This window comes from Camarhynchus parvulus, chromosome 11 (genome assembly GCF_901933205.1).
Source record: "Camarhynchus parvulus chromosome 11, STF_HiC, whole genome shotgun sequence".
Lineage (NCBI taxonomy): Eukaryota > Metazoa > Chordata > Aves > Passeriformes > Thraupidae > Camarhynchus > Camarhynchus parvulus.
The window spans coordinates 13,432,432-13,451,822 of NC_044581.1; the positions used below are offsets into that span (position 1 = coordinate 13,432,432).

Genomic DNA, 19,391 nt, shown 5'->3' on the forward strand with positions numbered 1-19,391 from the left:
TATAGCTGTCTTTTAATCTCAGTATGTTGCTGGTGGTTTCCATTGAGAAAGTAGGTTTTTTATCTACAGTTCCAAATATTTTATACTTTCAGAGTATTTTTGCTCTTTCATGAGGAAAAAGAGCTTAAGGCAGCAGAAGTCTCTTGGGGCTGCTCTCTCCTTTTTGCTCGTGTTCCATGGTTCTTTTGCCCTGTCCAGCTTCATCAAGCACCAAAGCCAGGGCTGATGAAAACTCTGAGACTGAGGATTTGCCTTCCTCAGAGTCCTGCACAGTCCCCACGTTCTGGAGCCCAAAGCCCATTATTCCAGGGATGGCTGAAGGCCAGGAAGTTTTCTTGTCAGCCTCACTGATGTTTCAGGCAAACACTACAAAGAGCATTCCCACTCTGTGCTCGTTCCCTAATCCAAGCATGCCTGACCTAAGTTTGCACATCAAATGCAGCTTACAAATACATCTCAAAAGATTACAGAGCTGAAACTCAGTGCTGCATTTATCTGATGCAGTCATTACAATTCATTCACTCTGAATTTATAGGAATTCCCCATTTATCTACAGCCAGAGGAAATGTATTGTACTACAGCAGTTTTAAGACTGCTTTTGATTGTTCTCATTAGCTAAATAAAACCGAATGTGTTTTATGAACTTTTATATTCCATTTTCATTGTACATGAGTTGCAGTAAAACACTGATCTGTTACACTGAGATGACAGAATATAAAAACCCTGCTTTGCTTTTATTACTGGTGCCATTCATTCTTTGCCTTACACATCTGCTTGAACACATGATGACAATGAAGGTAAAAATCAGAAAAGAGCTACAAAACTTCTGAACATAGAAAATTTTAAATTAAATCAGATTTGGTATACTTTACAGGAGAAAAAGAGCATTCACCCAATTAAAGATACACATTCTCTCTCAGGCATATTTAACATGTGCACCTAAATGAAGCAGCTGAATGCAACTGACAAAGACCAATATATATTTTGTTGGAATAAATGAATTATTCGAGAAAACACCAGGAATTAGACAAATCTTTTCCCAAATCCTCCCCTATAATGAAACAAGACTGTTAATAAAATGCCAACTGTGCAGTAAGACAGAGATTCCAGCTCAGCTGCTGCAGCAGGCGCAGGATGCCCAGCAGGAAAGGCACCCACCACCTTCTCCACTGGCCTTCAAGTCAAACAAACATTTGTTTGTATCTTCCCATGTGCTCTGTTTAATGGCTAACAAATAAAGCAAAGACCAGTGACTGTCACCATCTTAAACTCTTTAAAACAACTCCTTACTTTTTATATTGGAAAAAGAATCTTTCCAGAAGGTCAGTGAGTATGGAAGGCAAAGTCCAGTGTAGTGCTTAGAATAAGGACACAGGTAGATGGAGAACTTCTTGTCTGATAAATCTTTCTTGCAAGGCAAGAAAGTGATTGCAGTTAAATTTAAAAAACAAAAAACCAAACCAAACCACAACAACAACCACCCTGTAGCCAAATGAAAGGTTTTCCATGGGCAGTAATGGCATCTGCTATAGGAAGAGTCAGTGGTACCAGGAGAGACTCCATGACCTGCATGTGAGCAGGAGAAATACGTAAATACTTAAAGATTGCAAGGATATCTTAAACCATCACAGCTAGAAGCATTTCCTTTCCTGACCCAGCTCTTCTACAAATTAATGATCTTCTAGGGAACAAGAAGCCATTACTCTGTCTTTAGTCTTGTCTCTTACAAAAAAAGTATAGTTCAGTAAGTGTAAACTAAGATTAACTACCACATAGGAGTATGTAAAATCAGCACCTGCCTTGGTAATTTTCACATTTTAATGAAGGAATGTTCCTGCTTTAAGATTCATTCAAACAGTAAAGATGTTAAAACTAGATCTTAGTTCTTGTAAGAATTTTAATATATGTGAAGCACCTTTTTTCCCCACTCTGTGATTACCTAATCAAAAGAAATCCCTCAGTGCTTGACACCATGGCTTTATCCTTTGGTAGTAATTTCACAAGATTGCCTAACAAAAAAACACCCCTTTCCCTTCTGAAAATCCTCTGTGAAGATTATGACTTTCAAAAGACACATCAAAAGGAATTAAAATAAACCCATGTTTCTGTTGAGACAAAACAAACAGTACTAAATGTCTTGACTCCTTATTTTTATGAAACTAAATAAAATCAGAAGTCACATAAACCCCTGAAGTGGTAAGAATACATGTAGCAGTACCAGGAGGGAAGAACACAAGAGTCAGGAGAGACACCTTACCTGTACTCTGTCAACGTGAACCTTCACTCCTCCAACAAGTCCCTTTCTAAAGGCAGCCAGCATATCTAATATGGGACTGAATCTGCTCCCTCTGCAATTTGAAACAGAACTCCATGAATCTTTTGCTCAGGTAAGCCCCACACTGCAAATGCTGCTTTTCTCCCTCCCTACCTGATGTTGTCCTCCCGGATGAGCACCACGAACAGGGGCCGGCCGTGCATTTTCCAGTACTGCTTAATGAACTGCAGGGCATTCTGGGCAAGGAGGAGCCTCAGTCACAAAACATCCCAAAGAACACAGCCAGCACAGCCTACCCCAGCACACAGTGCAAGACAGCAGAGCACCTACAGCCCTGAGAACCACAGCAGCTTAAAAACACCTCAGCTACTAAAGCACCAACAGATTTCTGCAACGGGCACAAGCTGCTGTCAAGCCCTGCTATTTCCTAGGTGTTCTAAAATACTCCTAAGAAAATGCATGGATCATGGAGCAAAGCATGAGACAGGGCAGTCTCTGAACTACAGGCAGCAACCTAGAAAATGTGTGGGGGGGATCCAGGGCTTGAATCCCAGCCACAGGGATGGAAGCACCAGGGCCACCTTCTGTGCATGTGGGCAATGAGCTCTGAGCTGCTGTCAACCTTACAGGCAGGGAAGGGGGGCAGTTTTAATATTTGTGCAAAATCAAGTAGTGTTTCGTCCATGTAAGGCTTTCATATCTCCTGTAAACACCAGTCTTGTTCCTTTTTTCAGGCAACAACATTTGTTCTCCCAAAGAAACTAATGATAATTTGCTTGCTGCCCTACAGCATTCCCAGGCACTTGGGGGGCAGGTTTTTTTGTCACAGAGAGATACTCACTAGAACTCATACTGGGCAGGATATTTGTCTCAATACACTTTCTAGCTGCAGGTTTATTTTTGTATTATAATAATACACACTCTACTGTGTTCCCCCTTCAGTCTTCTGTTTCATCAGACTGCACAGTTTATTCTTCTACAGACTATTTTTGTCAGTTACTCAAATGAAAAGTTACAAATACCTTAATGTCATCAATCAACATCATAACATCCTGAGACATGTAGAAATCACTGAGATCAAAAATGATCGAGTAGCAAACTACAGTCTTCCCCAGGATTCGATAAATCTGTTGAGAAAGAAAACTTCCATTAATCTTTTCTTTAAAACGTTCATCAGAGCCAAATACCAGGACTTGAACGTCATAAAATATGCATAAAATAACATTACATTTCAATTCTAGTTAAAATTACATAGACTAAATGTTTATCTGAAATATTTATCAATAATAAGAATATAAACTTTTCTTGTAATAACCTTTGATGTTCCAAGGCATCCTATGGGTCTGTCCGGTCTTCCAGATAATCCCAGCTTCTCATTGACTCCCAAATGGAAGTAAGCCTGTGAGAAAGAGTCATGAAAACTGATAAGAACTTAGATACCAGCCTTTTTCATCTCCTGCCACATCTCACAAAGAAGGCTGTGTGCAGTCTGCTTTGATTAGAAAATGATTCAGAAAATGTGGCTGCTATTGCTGTTCAGGGTTGTGTTTTCTAAAAAACACTTGTTGTTTCCTATAGTAGGTCTTCCTTTTAACTTCTTGCTGTGATTACTTTTCTATTCTATGTAAGCAAAATATTTATTGATTTTTTAAATTGCTTATTGAAATAATTTTTAAAGGATCATTTGCATTTATTGGCTAGCCAAATTTGCCTTCTGCAATGCTTTTCCAGAGTGGATACAAAAGTAAAAGAGTAATATAGGAACTCTTTAAATATCTTTGTACAAATTTGTAAAATTAATGCATCAGCAACACAAGCAAGAGGGAATTATCTCATTATTCACAGCTTGATTCTTATTAGTTATGTATGCCTGTCATTCAACTGATACAATTTTGCAAAAATAACTTTCCCTTATTACATTGTATGAGTATAAAACCGTAAGAAAACAACTAATCTGTGAGCAATACAGTATAAATGCATCAGTTAAACCTGGCTGAAAGATGTAATTTTTCCTTACTTGGCCTGTTTTAGGTAAGGAATCCACCATTTCTGCAGAATATTCAGAATTCTGAACATTTTCCGAAGTTCAATCTTTCTTTGTGTTATAGGAAGATAATTCAGAAGCAAATGAAAGCAAACACTTGAACAAACATTACACTCAATAGCTTTTTATTGCTGTCAGCCTGGGGTCTTCCTGATCCTGCTCATGTTTCTGCACTAATACCCAAAGCTATTTAAAAAAGAAAATAAACAAAATTACCTACAAGACCTGTTCATCCAGAGTAAGGAACTGGATTCAAGTGGGGAATCCAGAAGACTGATAGCCTCAACAACCCACCTGTACATAACAAACAATGCTGAACCTCTGCTGTGGTAAATGAGGGAGACTGGAAGAATGGCAGCAGACAGGGCCAGTTAATACTAAAAGCACCTTCATTTTGCTGGAATGCAGAACATGAAATACTTTCTTAACAAAAGCAGAACTGCATTAGCATTGTAATATTGTCTGTTTCCTTGAGGACTCTGTAGCTTGAGGCCCCTGTTGGCACACAGGCTACTGCAGCAGTTTCCTCCTCTAGTGAGAGTTCTCCAGCCTGATCTGTTCCAATCAAAGCTCATATCCAGCACCAGGCACAATTCATTCAAGTCCAGCTGCTTCGAGCACCTTTGGGTTTTTTTATTAAAAAGCCCTTCAATTCTGGATTATTAAGCTGCTAATAGCAAGAAATAGCTGGGAAAGCAGACTGGGCTGTGGGGTTGATTTATGAGCATGACCCAAAATGCAGCTGTCTTGCACACCATCTGCTTCTGTGCTCCCTCTCCTCCTCTCAAGTCCATGCCCAGGGGTGCTCTGCTCCTCTCCTGTACTGTACTTCCATTCCACATGTACTTTTTTCCTATGTATTCCATGTATCTTGTCCCATGTTATTATTTATATCTTTCTTCTCTTTTCCCACTGCCCCCAGTTTGTGGATATCTTTACATGACTTTAAGTTCTACTTTCAGTCCCCATCCATTTGTTTTACAGCACTTCTTTGGACACATGCCTGTTAATAAGTCTAGAGATTAAAACTGTTATCATACACTACTGGAGCAGTCCAAAAGTTTCTGATTAAATTAAATCCTCCTTAGAACTGACAGCATCAGAGTAGGAAATATTGAGATCCGTATTTTCCACAGATCAACCTTCTATTCCCCAAAATACATTGACTGTTCCACTGTTGGCTTCCTTTCCCCTCAAAGGATGACAAATACTGCCAGGAGCTTTTGTTTGTTTGCTTTTTGGTTCATTTTGGTTATTGGCATAAGCCCCAAGATCAAACCCCAGTTCTCATAACACCCCAAACACTCTCTTTACTTCATAGCTCTGGCAGAGCCTTTATTAGAAGCCCATTAAGAAGAGGTTTTGTATCAGGTGAATTAATATTTTCATGGCACTCCTTTACATAGTAAGTTTTGATGAGGCAGCTGTACCTACCCATCATAAGGATAAAGGAAGTGTCAGAATTGCCAGATGTCTCAACAGCTTTAGAAAAATAAATCTTAACACAGACTTTTCCATAGATAGGAATTTAAGTGATAATAATAAAACTTAATGAAGATCTCATCCTTTTGGCAGGAAAACCACAAAAGAGAGACAATGTATACCTCTATAGTAAAGTTATGGAGTATTCATTTCTTAAACCAAAGTTTCAGTACAGAATTTCAGGACAGATACAGACAAAGAGAACATATTTTGGAATATATTATCATGAAAGCTAGTGAGTAAAAATGGGTTCAGAAATGAACAAGGCTGAATGGAAACAGGGCTTTTTCTCCTCCTCCTGTTTTAGTCCTTCTCAGGAGTTAGTGGCAGCCATAATTTGGGGTAAGCATTTTTCTGAATAAGCCACAGCCAGGTTTAGCACATCCTTCATCCTCACAAACTTACGAAACCCAAACTATGCTGCTATATTCTCTATTTTTGGGTTGACTTTTTTCCTTGTGTCCTACACACTCCTGATACATCATGGCACTGGCCATGTGACCTGATTTCTGAGGGAGGGCCCTACACAGTGATCTGTTCTACACTGGGGATCTGACAAAGAATTTGTCACTGCACTGCCCCACACATTCATCACTCTTGTGTGACACCATTTGTACAACACAGGGTCAGCAGGAGCTTTGTGTCTGACCTACAGCCAGGACCAGCAGGGCCAGCCCAGGCCTGGAAGGATGTGGTTGTCCCTCAGGAGACTCCTTGCCCCAGCAGAAAACAGATTCTCCAGGGAGGATGAAGGGGATGCTGAAGATGATCCTTCATCCCAGTAATTTGTAACTGTGCTGTGTTAAATGTGCTCAGCTAAAGGGGTAGACCAAAAAGGATTTCAAACCCAAAACTTCCTGGATATAGCCAATCCAAAGGAAACCAGTGACAGAGATGTGGATATTGCCTGTTGCAGGGGCTGCACTATGAATCCTGTCATGGTTTATGCCTACTGCCTTAATCCATTTCTTTGACTATGGCTCATTTGCTTGTTTCTCCATCAAAATTCATTCAGTTTACCAAGTTACTAATGTTATTAAGATTTTATTATTCATGCATTATACTTTGAAAGTGGCTCAGGCAATAAACTTAATCAGATAATACAGAACATGTGGGCTCCTACATTTCCCTGAAAGCTGCAGGCATCTGTAACTTCCAGTGCCAGCACACCTTGCAACTGCTTTGAGAGGACAGAAATATGTAGACAACAGCTTAGGGAGATATAAGGCCAATAGCTTGATATAAATCCTTGTTTTTACAAAAGAAATACCCAGATGGATAAATAATTTTAAATGCAGAATTCCTTACTTTGACAAGTTCTTTCTGCGCCCATATCTGAATTGGTTCCACCTGCTGGGGGGTCTGAGTTTGGATTCCATACGTGTTCAGAAAAACTTGCAGGCTACAAATGAAATACAGATACATTTAATGACAAATCACAGAATAGTTTTAATAATTCTCTTGGCAGCAGATGTATAGAAGTAGCAGCATTTTATTCTACACCATTTCAGATGTACTGTTCAACCCTTCCTTAATACACAGGTACTCAACAAAAGCAAACACATACCGCTGGCTTTCTGCTATCAGGGCCACGTGGACCACCAAATCATTTTCTAAGGGACCCTGCAAAATAATGACAAAATCATTAATGGCATTGCTAACTAAAGATTTTATTTAAATAGCATGACCAAGGACAATGACTATTCAAACAATCCACAACTATGACAGACAGCACTATCTGCATTGCTTTTTCTTAGGGTATGAGCAAATTGAAAGATTTATAAATTTTAAGACTACAGGAAGCCTGTCCTACCAATAATACTCTGCAAAACACATTTTGGAGAATTAGTAATAAACAGATTTCTGGTAATAATTACGCTGCTTGGATTAGTTTGGGGGTTTCTTTAATTAATAAGAACTAGATAAGGAAAACATTTTATTTGTACAAAAATTTGGAATTTATCCAATTAATATCTTCTATATGCCTGATATGACCTGATGTTTTGATAAATATTTTTGTACTGAGCAAAATTATTCAGCTTTTTGGGTAAACAATAAAATTCACTTGGAAATAATGACCTGATGATTTCAAACCTTTACTCTGAAAAATTGTCATCACACAGGTGCTTTTTAGTGACATGAAAGACATATTACATTTACTGGAGACAGCTGCATTTCCTTGCACTGCTTATTACACTGACACTTCATGTTTGAAATAAATACCAGTATTTTACATCAGGAAACCATGCAAATAGCAGTGAATTCAACATGTTGGGTGAAATCATTGACTTAACTCCCTGGGTCTCAATCTGGCAATTCACCTTTGCTGGCTCTGGCACAATGAGCTATGAACACAACCCCCCTGGTCCTTGTTCATCCTCTGGCATTCACTGACTGTAGAACAACACAACTAAGAGCAGATCTCATTTTCATTGCTAAAATGCTTTTGTCTGCTTTTGTCTAGAAACTACCAGAACATGAATGACAGAAGTTAAACACATCTTCTATCAATTGTATAAAGAGACAGCATTTTTTGTGATGACAGAGGGATAGACATTGATTTAGAATGAGAAGTTCAGAGGGAACACTTACTTGCTCAGGCAGCTGTGAGCTGTGAGCCTTCATATCAATAAAGATCTTAGGGATTTGCAGAAGAAATTCTTGGTAACTTTTTCCCAGAAGTCTCTCAGCACTACATTTGCACTAAAAATTCTCGACTTTTTGCCACATGAAATAAGTTTCTGATGAAAGTATGTGCATAAAGAGACTAGATGAGCTGTCAGAAGTTCAAGCAACATTAGATTTTCCTGCTCAGAATGAGATCATTGTGCTATCACTTGTATTTACACAAACAGTAGGAAAACTCAACCCAAAACTCAGCCCTAATCATTGTGTATAAAACCAAAAGCAGAAGCCTCCCCAACCTGAAAATGAGAGAGCCCTTCCAAGAGTAATGATTTGCACATAGCCTGTGATCTAACCTGGCAGTGGCCTTTGAGCTAAGACTCAGTTCCCCTCTCACTGAAGAGCTGAGCAGGACTGTGTGAGCACAGCCTCTAAATTGTACATAACCCATGAGTTCTGCCTCTCACACACAGCCAAGGACAGGACTCATTTACAGCAGCCAATAAATGGTGGTTCTAACACAGCCCAGAACTACATAAATGCAGCTACAGCACAACTGGCACAACACAAAATCTGTGTGAAAAACTACTAGATCTTTTAAAGTATTGTGGAAAAAATATAAGTATCATTGCAGTACAACTACAGGATTGCTGCAACATTAAACAGAAAGTTAGTTACTGTCATTTGACATGTCATAGCCTGGAGGATCACAAGTAGTGACCTAGAGAAACACAGGTCAAAATAATAGCTAAAACACTCAAAAAAAGGAAGTCACCCTTTCCAGTGATGATTGTGCTATATAGTATTTGCTGTATATTAAAAAAAAAAAAAGGGATATGGAAAAGTATTAAACTGCTAAATATTCCACTAAATAAATCATCTTGTTAAAAATTCCATTTTAATGTCTTGGCTTTCTCATTTCTAATAAGGCCAGCTCAAGTATTGCTCCCACAACATCCATCACTGTCTCCCCAAGACACCAGGACAGCCCCCCTGCCCAGGCTCCCCCTCCTGCCTTGTGTTGCCACCTTGGATCCTTGGCAGAAGGGTTGGTTTCAGCTGTATTCTGCATGCTGTGCAGATGATAAATATACTTCAGAAGAACAAGATAAAAGACTGATTAGTTGTTCTTCCTCTCCAAAAGGAGAATAAAAAAAAAATTCAAAAAAAAATTCACAGTTTTTAACAAGGTTATAAACTGCTGGAGGTAGGATAAAGGGAAAAATCCCTGACTCCGTTCCTGGCACAAGCAGAGAAAGCAGCTCAGTATCAGCCTCTCACTGCACAGATGTTATCACTGTGCCTTTCTGCTTCCACTGCCAGGAAACCTCAGAACTCTGAAAAAACCCCATTCATTGAGCATGTGAGATAGGGGGCAGAGCATTGAAGAGCTGGATGGAAATGGCATCCACTGGGATTCCTGAGTGCACGGAGTGAGGAGAGGCAAACGGGAACAGCTCACAACAGGAGAGGCTGCACTGCACCCCCATGACCCCTGGCTGCTCCTGAGCAGCAGCTGCCCCAGGCCACCACTGACCACTGCTGACCACCCTGTGCCCACTGGCACTGAGCTCCTGGCACTGCTGACCACTGCTGACCACCCTGTGCCCACTGGCACTGAGCTCCTGGCACTGCTGACCACTGCTGACCACCCTGTGCCCACTGGCACTGAGCTCCTGGCACTGCTGACCACTGCTGACTATCCTGTGCCCACTGGCACTGAGCTCCTGGCAGCACTGACCACTGCTGACTATCCTGTGCCCACTGGCACTGAGCTCCTGGCACTGCTGACCACTGCTGACCACCCTGTGCCCACTGGCACTGAGCTCCTGGCAGCACTGACCACTGCTGACTATCCTGTGCCCACTGGCACTGAGCTCCTGGCACTGCTGACCACTGCTGACCACCCTGTGCCCACTGGCACTGAGCTCCTGGCAGTGCTGACCACTGCTGACCACCCTGTGCCCACTGGCACTGAGCTCCTGGCACTGCTGACCACTGCTGACCACCCTGTGCCCACTGGCACTGAGCTCCTGGCAGCACTGACCACTGCTGACTATCCTGTGCCCACTGGCACTGAGCTCCTGGCACTGCTGACCACTGCTGACCACCCTGTGCCCACTGGCACTGAGCTCCTGGCACCACTGACCACTGCTGACCACCCTGTGCCCACTGGCACTGAGCTCCTGGCACTGCTGACCACTGCTGACCACCCTGTGCCCACTGGCACTGAGCTCCTGGCAGTGCTGACCCCCCTGTGCCCACTGGCACTGAGCTCCTGGCAGCACTGACCACTGCTGACCACTCTGTGCCCGCTGGCACAGACACACCAGCCCCTGAAATCAAACACAGCACCCGTGTGTGCCTCAAATTCCCAACCAGCATTTGGCAGGTTTGGAACTGTGTTAACTGTGGTAGGCAATTGTATTAATGGGAATGAAAGCAAGAACATGTTTAAAATTAACATGACAAAACAAATCATCCAATATGGCTCCACCCAAATTAGACATGCTCTAATCCTAAACATAAAAATCTTAAAATATCTCAGTCTATCTACAAGTAATAATTTTAGTTCCTTATTTACATGTCATCTATTTCTCTGAACAAATAAAAAATATAAGCAGTCTATTATTTTGACTACTCTCTTCCCAATTCTCTTCATCATTAGGCATTAATCTTAATTCCCTGAACCTGAAATGAAATCCTTTCAAATGATTAGTACAGCAAAACATTAAAAGAATACAGCCATCACATGCAGAGAATCCAGTTAATTGTAACCCTAAACACATATTTCAATTTAACTCAGAACACAAAATAATCCTACTCTGGCAATATAGTCAGATTATGATTTTGTGTTAAAGATGAAATTAAACACAAGATAGCAATAAATCAGCCTGCACATGTGCCAGTAAAATAGAAAACCATTCCAGAAAAGCCCCATCCTACCTCACTTCTCAAATGTTGTTACCATTCAGGCCCTCTCCTACACTACATCCTCCCAAACAGAATGCAACAACCCAAACTGAGCTAGAATCTCCTGAATCTGGAGGCACTAAAGAGGAGGCTCAGAAGAAGCGCTTTAAGGAATTCAGTTCTAAAGAGTCTCCCTGAAGCAGAATCCCTGCAGTATCTCCTTTCACAGTAAAGGGAGTATGGATGGTTCCATTTCTTTGGAACTCCTGGAGGGGCTCTGACCTGACTGTTAGGAGTGCAAAGCACACACAGAGTGTCCCAGTGTGCTCTGAACACAGACTGAGCCCAGCAAACACAGCCCTGCTCCAGCACCACACTGGCGCTCCCCCAAGAAACAACATATGGACACAGCCTCCTCGAAGTGGGAAATAACAGGTTCTGGCATTGAATTAGGTGAAAAAACATTTCCTTCAAACTAGAAACACACAAAATGAGTACTGGTAGCCATTATGTTTTTACTGTACTGCTCATTTGATGCCTCAGTTTTCTACAAGCAATGAGATTGTCCTTGGTCTGATTATCTGATGCACTCCCAGCTGTAATTATACATGGTTATATACACAGCTTTCATAGCCCTTTTACCTTTGGAGGTCTATATTACCTTACTTTCCTTTACCTAATTCTTCATTGATGCTTCTAAGCTGTAAAAATAAAGTTCCATTGCTTGCTTAAATCTACACTACTATGTGGGTATCAGACATATTTTTGTGGTGGCACCAAAGCCACAAATATATTAAATTAATTACATTTTTCAGTGGCAAGTGTTTAGAGTTTATAATCAATGCAGCCACAAAATAAAAACATGCCTACATGGAAAACATATTTCTTGAAGAAATATTTACTTAGCACAGAGCTTCAAATAAAAATGTAAAAAGCCTTCTTTTTGGTACATCTCCTTTCAAAATACAGTATCACAACAAAATTTATATACACAGGCTTCTGAAATGTTTACATATCCTTATTTATTGCTTGCATGAATAAAATTTAATACAAATGGAAATAGTTTTCTGTTCAATTTAACTGACTAATTCTTTAGCTATATGGAAAAGAGAAGACATCATTAAAGAGAAGAAACCACTTTTGATTTCTAAAGACATCATTAAGATGTGCTGTGTTCTCATTTTGTATGGTATTTTTAGTCATTTTCCCTGCACTTTAAGGCAAATATGATACTGATTTTGCATAAATTACCTCAATTAGATAAAATGGCATAATCAAATATCCAGACAAACTGGTTAAGCAAATCTGAAATGTGGATTAAAAAAGCCAAACTCAAGATTCTTGTCTGGAACTTGAAGACCTTTGCCGGTACAGCTCTCCTGAGTCATGTCAGGGCATCTTTACCCTTCTCTTAACAAAGACCCATTTGACATCTGCATGAAGGAATATTTTGCTCTGATACTGCAGCAGTAAAATCACCCAAAATACTGCAGCAGCTGTTTCAGTACAAACTATCCCAAAGAAATCCCACAACCTCCTGGCTGCAATGCCAAAGGCCTGATGCCACAGTCTCCATTTCCCACTAATTCAGAAGGGCATCCCTTCCTTCTAACCCTCACTGGGAATCACATCTTGGATAGTTTTGGCATTTACAAATCAAAGAAACATATCCACAGTCATCTCTGGCAAAGGAGTATCACCACTGGGAAGAGCACAGCTATAAGCAGACCTAGGCATGCTCAGAATTTCCTTCCTTCTTCATGCACTGTCTGAAGATGAAGTAAAATATCAAAATGGAGCTGTTATTCTCAATGCATTCAACACTGTTGACTTTAAAGTCCCCACTGCATTGCTGAATTTTACTGGGTAGCTGCATTTTACTAAGTTCTTTAGTGACTCACTAAGAGGCCCTCAATGTCTAAGCCATGAGAAAATAAATTATCATTGCATTATTTATTATCACTTTTGGGAAGCTCTCGGAGCAGAGGCTATTTCTCTCTGAAGATCTGGAAACTGCCTATCCCATACTGGGTACCCCAAACAGTTGTAAAAGTGCTTTTCTGCTAAGACACTTCCTGATGAGTCACAGAGTGCCTTTAGAACAAAGCCTCATCTTCTTCAAAGTGCTCAGCTGTGGCATATTAAAACTGACTGGTTTGAAGAATCAAAGAAAGAGGAATCAGATGGGCTGACTCAACACAGGCCCCTCCTGAGGGCACCCCAAAAGGGCCAGCAGCCCCCAGCTTCTGTCACATTCATAATCCCATGATGAAGAACAAACAAAGAAACCAGGAACAAAGGACATCACTGAACTTTCATTATGTCACAGGAACATGGCAAGTGCTGCCCTGTGAGCAATGAAAGTCTCCTTATGAATGAACCAACAGCCAGGCACATGGATTACCTTGGAAACAGGAAATAGTAGCAAACTGAGGGGATAAGCAGCATTTGGATAGAACAAGAAAAACATTGTTCAGTTCTGAACTTCGAGTGAATCTTAAGATAAATACTTCATCTCTTATGCTTCAATGACAAATTCACAATGCTGAACAAGGAACTTCTTAAATATACATTCCTTATACAAAAATAAAAAGGCTGAAACACATCTTTGAGCTACACATTTCCATAGACACAGTTCTTACCTGTTTAACTAAAGGAGTTCCCTACACACAGACATGGACATATCTTGCTGTCCCATTCATTACAGATTTGAATTACCATGTTTCAAACATTCCCCATCCCTGGTCACTCACTCCTAACATGCATTTATCCAAATACAGGAGCACATGGAATCGCAGAATCATTAAAGGCCTTTACAGTCAGAGTCCAACCACTGAGCCAGCACTCCTAAACCCACACTGAACCCTGTCCCTAAATGCCACATCTGCACATCTTTTAAATACCTTCAGGGATGGTGTATCAACTATACAAAAGAAACCCCAAAACCACCTCATTCTTGTAGCTCTTAGGAGCTCTAAATACAAAAAATAGTAATATATTGCAGTTGAAATTACTTTGAAGGAATAAGAAAAGCAGGTTCATTCTTGCCTTCCTAACATAACTTAAAACTCAAGACACATACCTGTTTATTAGCAGTTATTTATATTTACATTTTAGCTATCATTTTGACTGCATCACTTAATTTGAAGGCAAATGTTCATCACTTCCTCAAAACTGAAGATGCTAAAATTTCCTTTTAAAAGCAATCCTCCATCAATTCAGAAAATGTACACACATTTGAATATTTTCTTTGCACTTTAGCTGCAACATTAGAGGACCATGAATAGCACCTAGATGACAATTTTTCAATACAAATATAATAACAGCAAGCTGATGCTGACCTGGTTGGAGAACCTCATGCTGACGTTGCGCTGGTCCTGGGGAGCCACGTACCGCCCAATGGGGTCCAGATCTTTAGGACTCACTAATTTATCAGCTGAAAGGAAATGAGAATAGAAATACAGAATGACTTTGGTATTTTCTGCAGCTTTTGTGAAGAAGCCACGTCAACTTTTATGTTGTAGTTGGTTGTGCTTTGTTTTAGATCAATGACTTATAAAGCATATTCTGAAAAATTCAGAATTCTATTAATTTTAAAATGCATGACTCAAGCTTTGTTTTTGCTACAGCTAATTACAGCACTGTAGTATAAAAACCCAAGCCTTTATTTGCTCACAAAGATATGTTAATAGATGATATGCAGACAACAGACTCCACAACACAAGTCACTTAAAAAGCCCTTAATCCACAACCATGGAATTATTCTAGAGCTTTAACTATAAACCAAATTATCATCAAGAATTTTTTAGCTTTGCAGAAAAGCAGACAGCCTCTATCTCAAGGTAATCACTTGACTTGAATCCTGGAAAGAACAAGAGATATCAAAGGTGCCTCTCAATAGGTTAATTTAGGAAGAAATTGTGAAAAAAACTATTTAAAAATATTTGAAATCTAGCAGTTTCTACATGGAGTTTTTTTACATGGGGGAGAAAAACCCCACTAAACCTAAAACCCCAGTATTTTAACCTTCTCCTGAAAAAGCACTCCAATAAAAATACACTATTAAAAAGTTTCAACAAATTCCTTGAATACACCTTCATAATCTAGTATGAGCTATTATACCCTTAAAATAAGCTTTCTCCTAGCAAAATTGTATTTTGACAGGAAACTGTCTAAACTCGATCTAATTTCTAACACAGAGTAAGTCACAATATATCAATAGACTAATATAAAACTTAACCTAACTGCTAGTGAATATTCATCACCATTATCACAAGTACAAATGTGCAGGACTGCAAAAGCAGGTTCTTTTGTTAGCTCCCTATCTGCATCAGCAGCAGCTGACAACATTTAATTCATTTGGTCCATAAAAATATTACTAAAATTCTTAGTTCTAGGCAGCACTGAATCCACAGAACAAGATAAAAGAACTCTAAGGAAAATCAAAGCAAAGTGAGCTACTAAACAAAAGACCGAGTCATTTTCGGTTGCATGAAACAGCTGAATACCTGGGACTCCTTTCCTTTGCTCCAAAATGGGAACCTTAACATAAAGGTTTTACAAGCCTCCTCATCCAAAGCAAGAAAGAAATTTTGAGGAAAACAGCATCACCACCTGCAAAACACATGCTTTTTTCCCTCATAAACAATTTTTTCACTTACAGAAATGTGCCCTCCAACAGTGACATACAGGCACTTTCACTCTGTTACTCAGTGTTTGTAAGCAGGATCAAGATTTTGACTTCCCTATTTCTGTTTGCCCCTCTGTGGGAGGGTAAGAATTGACTCAGGCTCATGTTGCTGCATTTAGAAATATTTGGACCTCAAGAGGCAGAGCCCAAGCCCAGAGACAGCAGCAGGGGCTACAGGACTACAAAGGTGGTACTGTGTGCTGCCTACACAGCAGGAGCAAGGAGGCTGAACAAACACAAATTAATTGATACCCTGGAGGCAACACAATGATTTCTGAATGGATAATGAAATGGGAAACCAATACCTTCCAAGATATCAAAGTATTTGGAGCCAGGCTTCCATTTAATTAGCAACCACCAACAAGTAAAGTAAGACACACAAACACTTTCACCAAGGACAAGATTGTTATTCAAGTAGGTTTTCACCAGTAAGGAGCAAAATTGAATGCACCAACTCTAAATTAGCAGGAATAAATGGAGTCCCTGATAAAACAACCTCTGATGAACACACTGCTCTAAGATCTCCAAAGACTACGAGGGAAGCAGGGAAAAAATTGCACTGAAATTTTGAATGTTTTGAAAAAAAAATTTAAAAATAAAAAAAATAAAAAACCAATGTATAAGAAGGTTCAGCAACAAACTGAAACACAAGAATGTTTATGTTACACAAACAACAGCTAGCAAACTATAAATAGAACTTATTAACCAGCATTCTGCAGGCACAGAAACACACAAATATCAGATCAATACTAGCAGAACTACTACAGCAACCTACACACACACTAGAGGATTACTTGGCTAATACTCTTATAAGATAAATTATTTTTTTACTTAATAGTGAGATTGCTTGCATTTACTTTGAAGGGTTGGCAAAAAGAGGAATTTTGCAAGGAATACAGCAAAACCAAACAGGTGGAGTACCAGACTGACTCTGTCCCTCTATACCTAAAGATACATTCACTGTTCTTGCCAACTGCTGAATTTTTAAACTCCTCTTAAATTTCTCTCATTTTTATTACCAACAACCTGTTTTCCTTCTGTGTTAACAGAAAAATGGTTTCCAGAACTCCATCTACTGATTACTAGGTAACTGCTGATCACGTTAAAATAAAGTAATATATCTTTCTCCTGAAAGAAATACTAAAGAAAAAATCCAACCATGAAGATTTTTCTGGATTAACCATTCTTTTTGCATTAGCCTATAAAACCATTCCAAGTGAGACTGAGAGTTTGTGACTGAAATTCACCATAACAACCTTCACTGGTCAAACTTTGACATGCACATTCAATTGCTCATACAATTGAAAAAGGGTAAAAATAACGCAGATGAATGAATCATTGCCTTTTTCTGAGACTGCAACTACTCCAAGTTTCAACTTGTCTTGCTTAAGCAGTCAATAATTTGAAATAAATGCTATAAATCATTTACAATGCAATGTTAGTTCATAGGTGTTTGCATGAGGAGAGGAGGGTTAAGGGGAGGAGTATTGCAGTTGGGGTGATGATTTTTAGTGTATCTGTACAGTGATGAAACTGATACAGCTTCATGACTGTACAAATGAAGCTGATATAGTTAACCCAGAAAGCATCACATCAATATATTCTGTCATGAAGAAAAGGAAATAAGAGAGAAAGCCAGAAAAACAAGAAAATTGTCATCATGTTTAGATTTTCAGTACTCTATGAAATATTCCACTAAGCTTTATAGCATGCAGCATAAAAACAAGACTGCAAAGCAATTTTTATCTGTCCCAGAGAAAGGCAGCGCTAGTTTGGATTGAGGAGGAAGGCAGGCCAAAGGTGCAGGAGGCAGCTCTCACCCAGCAGCTTGGCAATGATGTACACGGCCTGGCCCCACAGGAACAGCTTCCCGTCCCGCCCGTTGTTACTGGGGAAGCGCCGCTGGCTGCCCGGGCTCCTCTGCTCCAGCTCCACAAAGTCAGCAGGCACGTAGTAATACTTGGGGACAACAGGGCACCCTGGGGACAGCAAGCACAGCCAGAGAGTAAATATCACTGCCATCACTTGACTGGAGTCCCCTAAGAAAGCTGAAGTGGATCCAGACCAGGAAATCTTGCACCCCAGTAACAGTTTGAACAGACATTGTCATTCGTTGTTATCTCAGACAGGAATCTCAGGGCAATGTTAAACTACTTTGAATTTCACCAGACACTTCCTCAGAATTCTTCCCAGAACAGGTATGTTGTCTGTGCAGCACCTTCTGTGCTAACTGAAACTAACAGAAGCCACCTGAAGGAAAATGCAGAAAGCCTTTAGCAAAAGCTATGCAAGCTGGGTCCCAGTGAAACACTCAGGGTGTGGTGCCCCAGTTAAAACAGGCTCAATTTCAGACAATTCTTTCTAACTAAAATTCCTGCTCAAAAAAGAGTCAACTTGGTCTTGGATAATTTTATTCATCAAATGTTTAAAATTATTCTTGAAACATCATGAATCCTGAAACATCATGAAACAAAATGGCATAACTTCTCTACTAAAGATACATACCTTGTATCTAGAATTATGCCACAGGTATTGCTGATCATTTTAAACTTTTATTTCAGAACTTCTCAAGTGGACATGCATCAGGAATTTAGAGACATGATTACAAATGATTGACCTAATTATATGAAATTGAAAAGCAAATTAATATGCTTCCTGCATAATTAAATTCCACCTTAATATTGCTCTACTCTTGAACTAATTTGGATAAACAACAGGTGATAAACAGAATAAAGCTGTAGCGTCTTACTATTTGCTTAGGAAAAAACCAAATTACTGGGAAGAAGCAGAGGAAAAAAAAGGAAAAGCAACACTTATTAGAGATATTAGATTCAAATAAGTGAGGCACCAAAACACACCCAGAAATTTTAAGATGTGACATTTGTCATGACATGCAACAAAGGAACCACAAGATTAATTTAGTGTGCATGAACCTTCACATACTCATTATTAATCAGAAAAAAGCAACAACCAGCAAGAAAAATTTGCTACACAATGCAAATTTGGTAAGAGAATGTTTGACTGCCTTACAGAAATTAGTTCACTTCAAAAAGTTTAAAGAACAAGGCATATTCTGCATGCACTTGTGTAACTGTACCACAGATGTAAGAACAGGTGACTTAAATGCTGAGTTTTAAAATTGGATTGTTCTGTTCTCAGGCCATTTCTTTTCCTCCCACTCAAACTTATGGCCTTTTTCTTTTTTTAACTGAAGTTTGGATGGCTGTGCCTCTAGGCCACCACTAGCCTTTTCTGCAGTGCCACAAAAATTCTGAAGTGCCCAATTTAAAAAAGAGAACATTTATAATAAAATGATTATGTAGCCACTTTCCCAGCTCTAAGGTAGAAACAATTTCATATGT

At 39.6% G+C, this 19,391-nt stretch overlaps 1 protein-coding gene across 5 annotated transcripts in view; it reads right to left on the bottom strand.

The window, feature by feature from the left end:
- The window catches only part of PHKB (phosphorylase kinase regulatory subunit beta), a 67,856-nt gene that overhangs the window by 17,769 nt on the left and 30,696 nt on the right, over nucleotides 1-19,391 (bottom strand). For all 5 annotated transcript variants that reach the window (XM_030955822.1, XM_030955823.1, XM_030955824.1 and 2 more), the window contains 8 exons: nucleotides 17,850-18,008; nucleotides 14,681-14,775; nucleotides 7,369-7,424; nucleotides 7,110-7,203; nucleotides 3,591-3,674; nucleotides 3,298-3,402; nucleotides 2,429-2,511; nucleotides 2,258-2,348 (listed from right to left, as the gene is read on the bottom strand). In XM_030955822.1, the coding sequence (XP_030811682.1) occupies nucleotides 2,258-2,348; nucleotides 2,429-2,511; nucleotides 3,298-3,402; nucleotides 3,591-3,674; nucleotides 7,110-7,203; nucleotides 7,369-7,424; nucleotides 14,681-14,775; nucleotides 17,850-18,008 (767 nt within the window). The remainder of the gene's footprint in view (nucleotides 1-2,257; nucleotides 2,349-2,428; nucleotides 2,512-3,297; nucleotides 3,403-3,590; nucleotides 3,675-7,109; nucleotides 7,204-7,368; nucleotides 7,425-14,680; nucleotides 14,776-17,849; nucleotides 18,009-19,391) is intronic.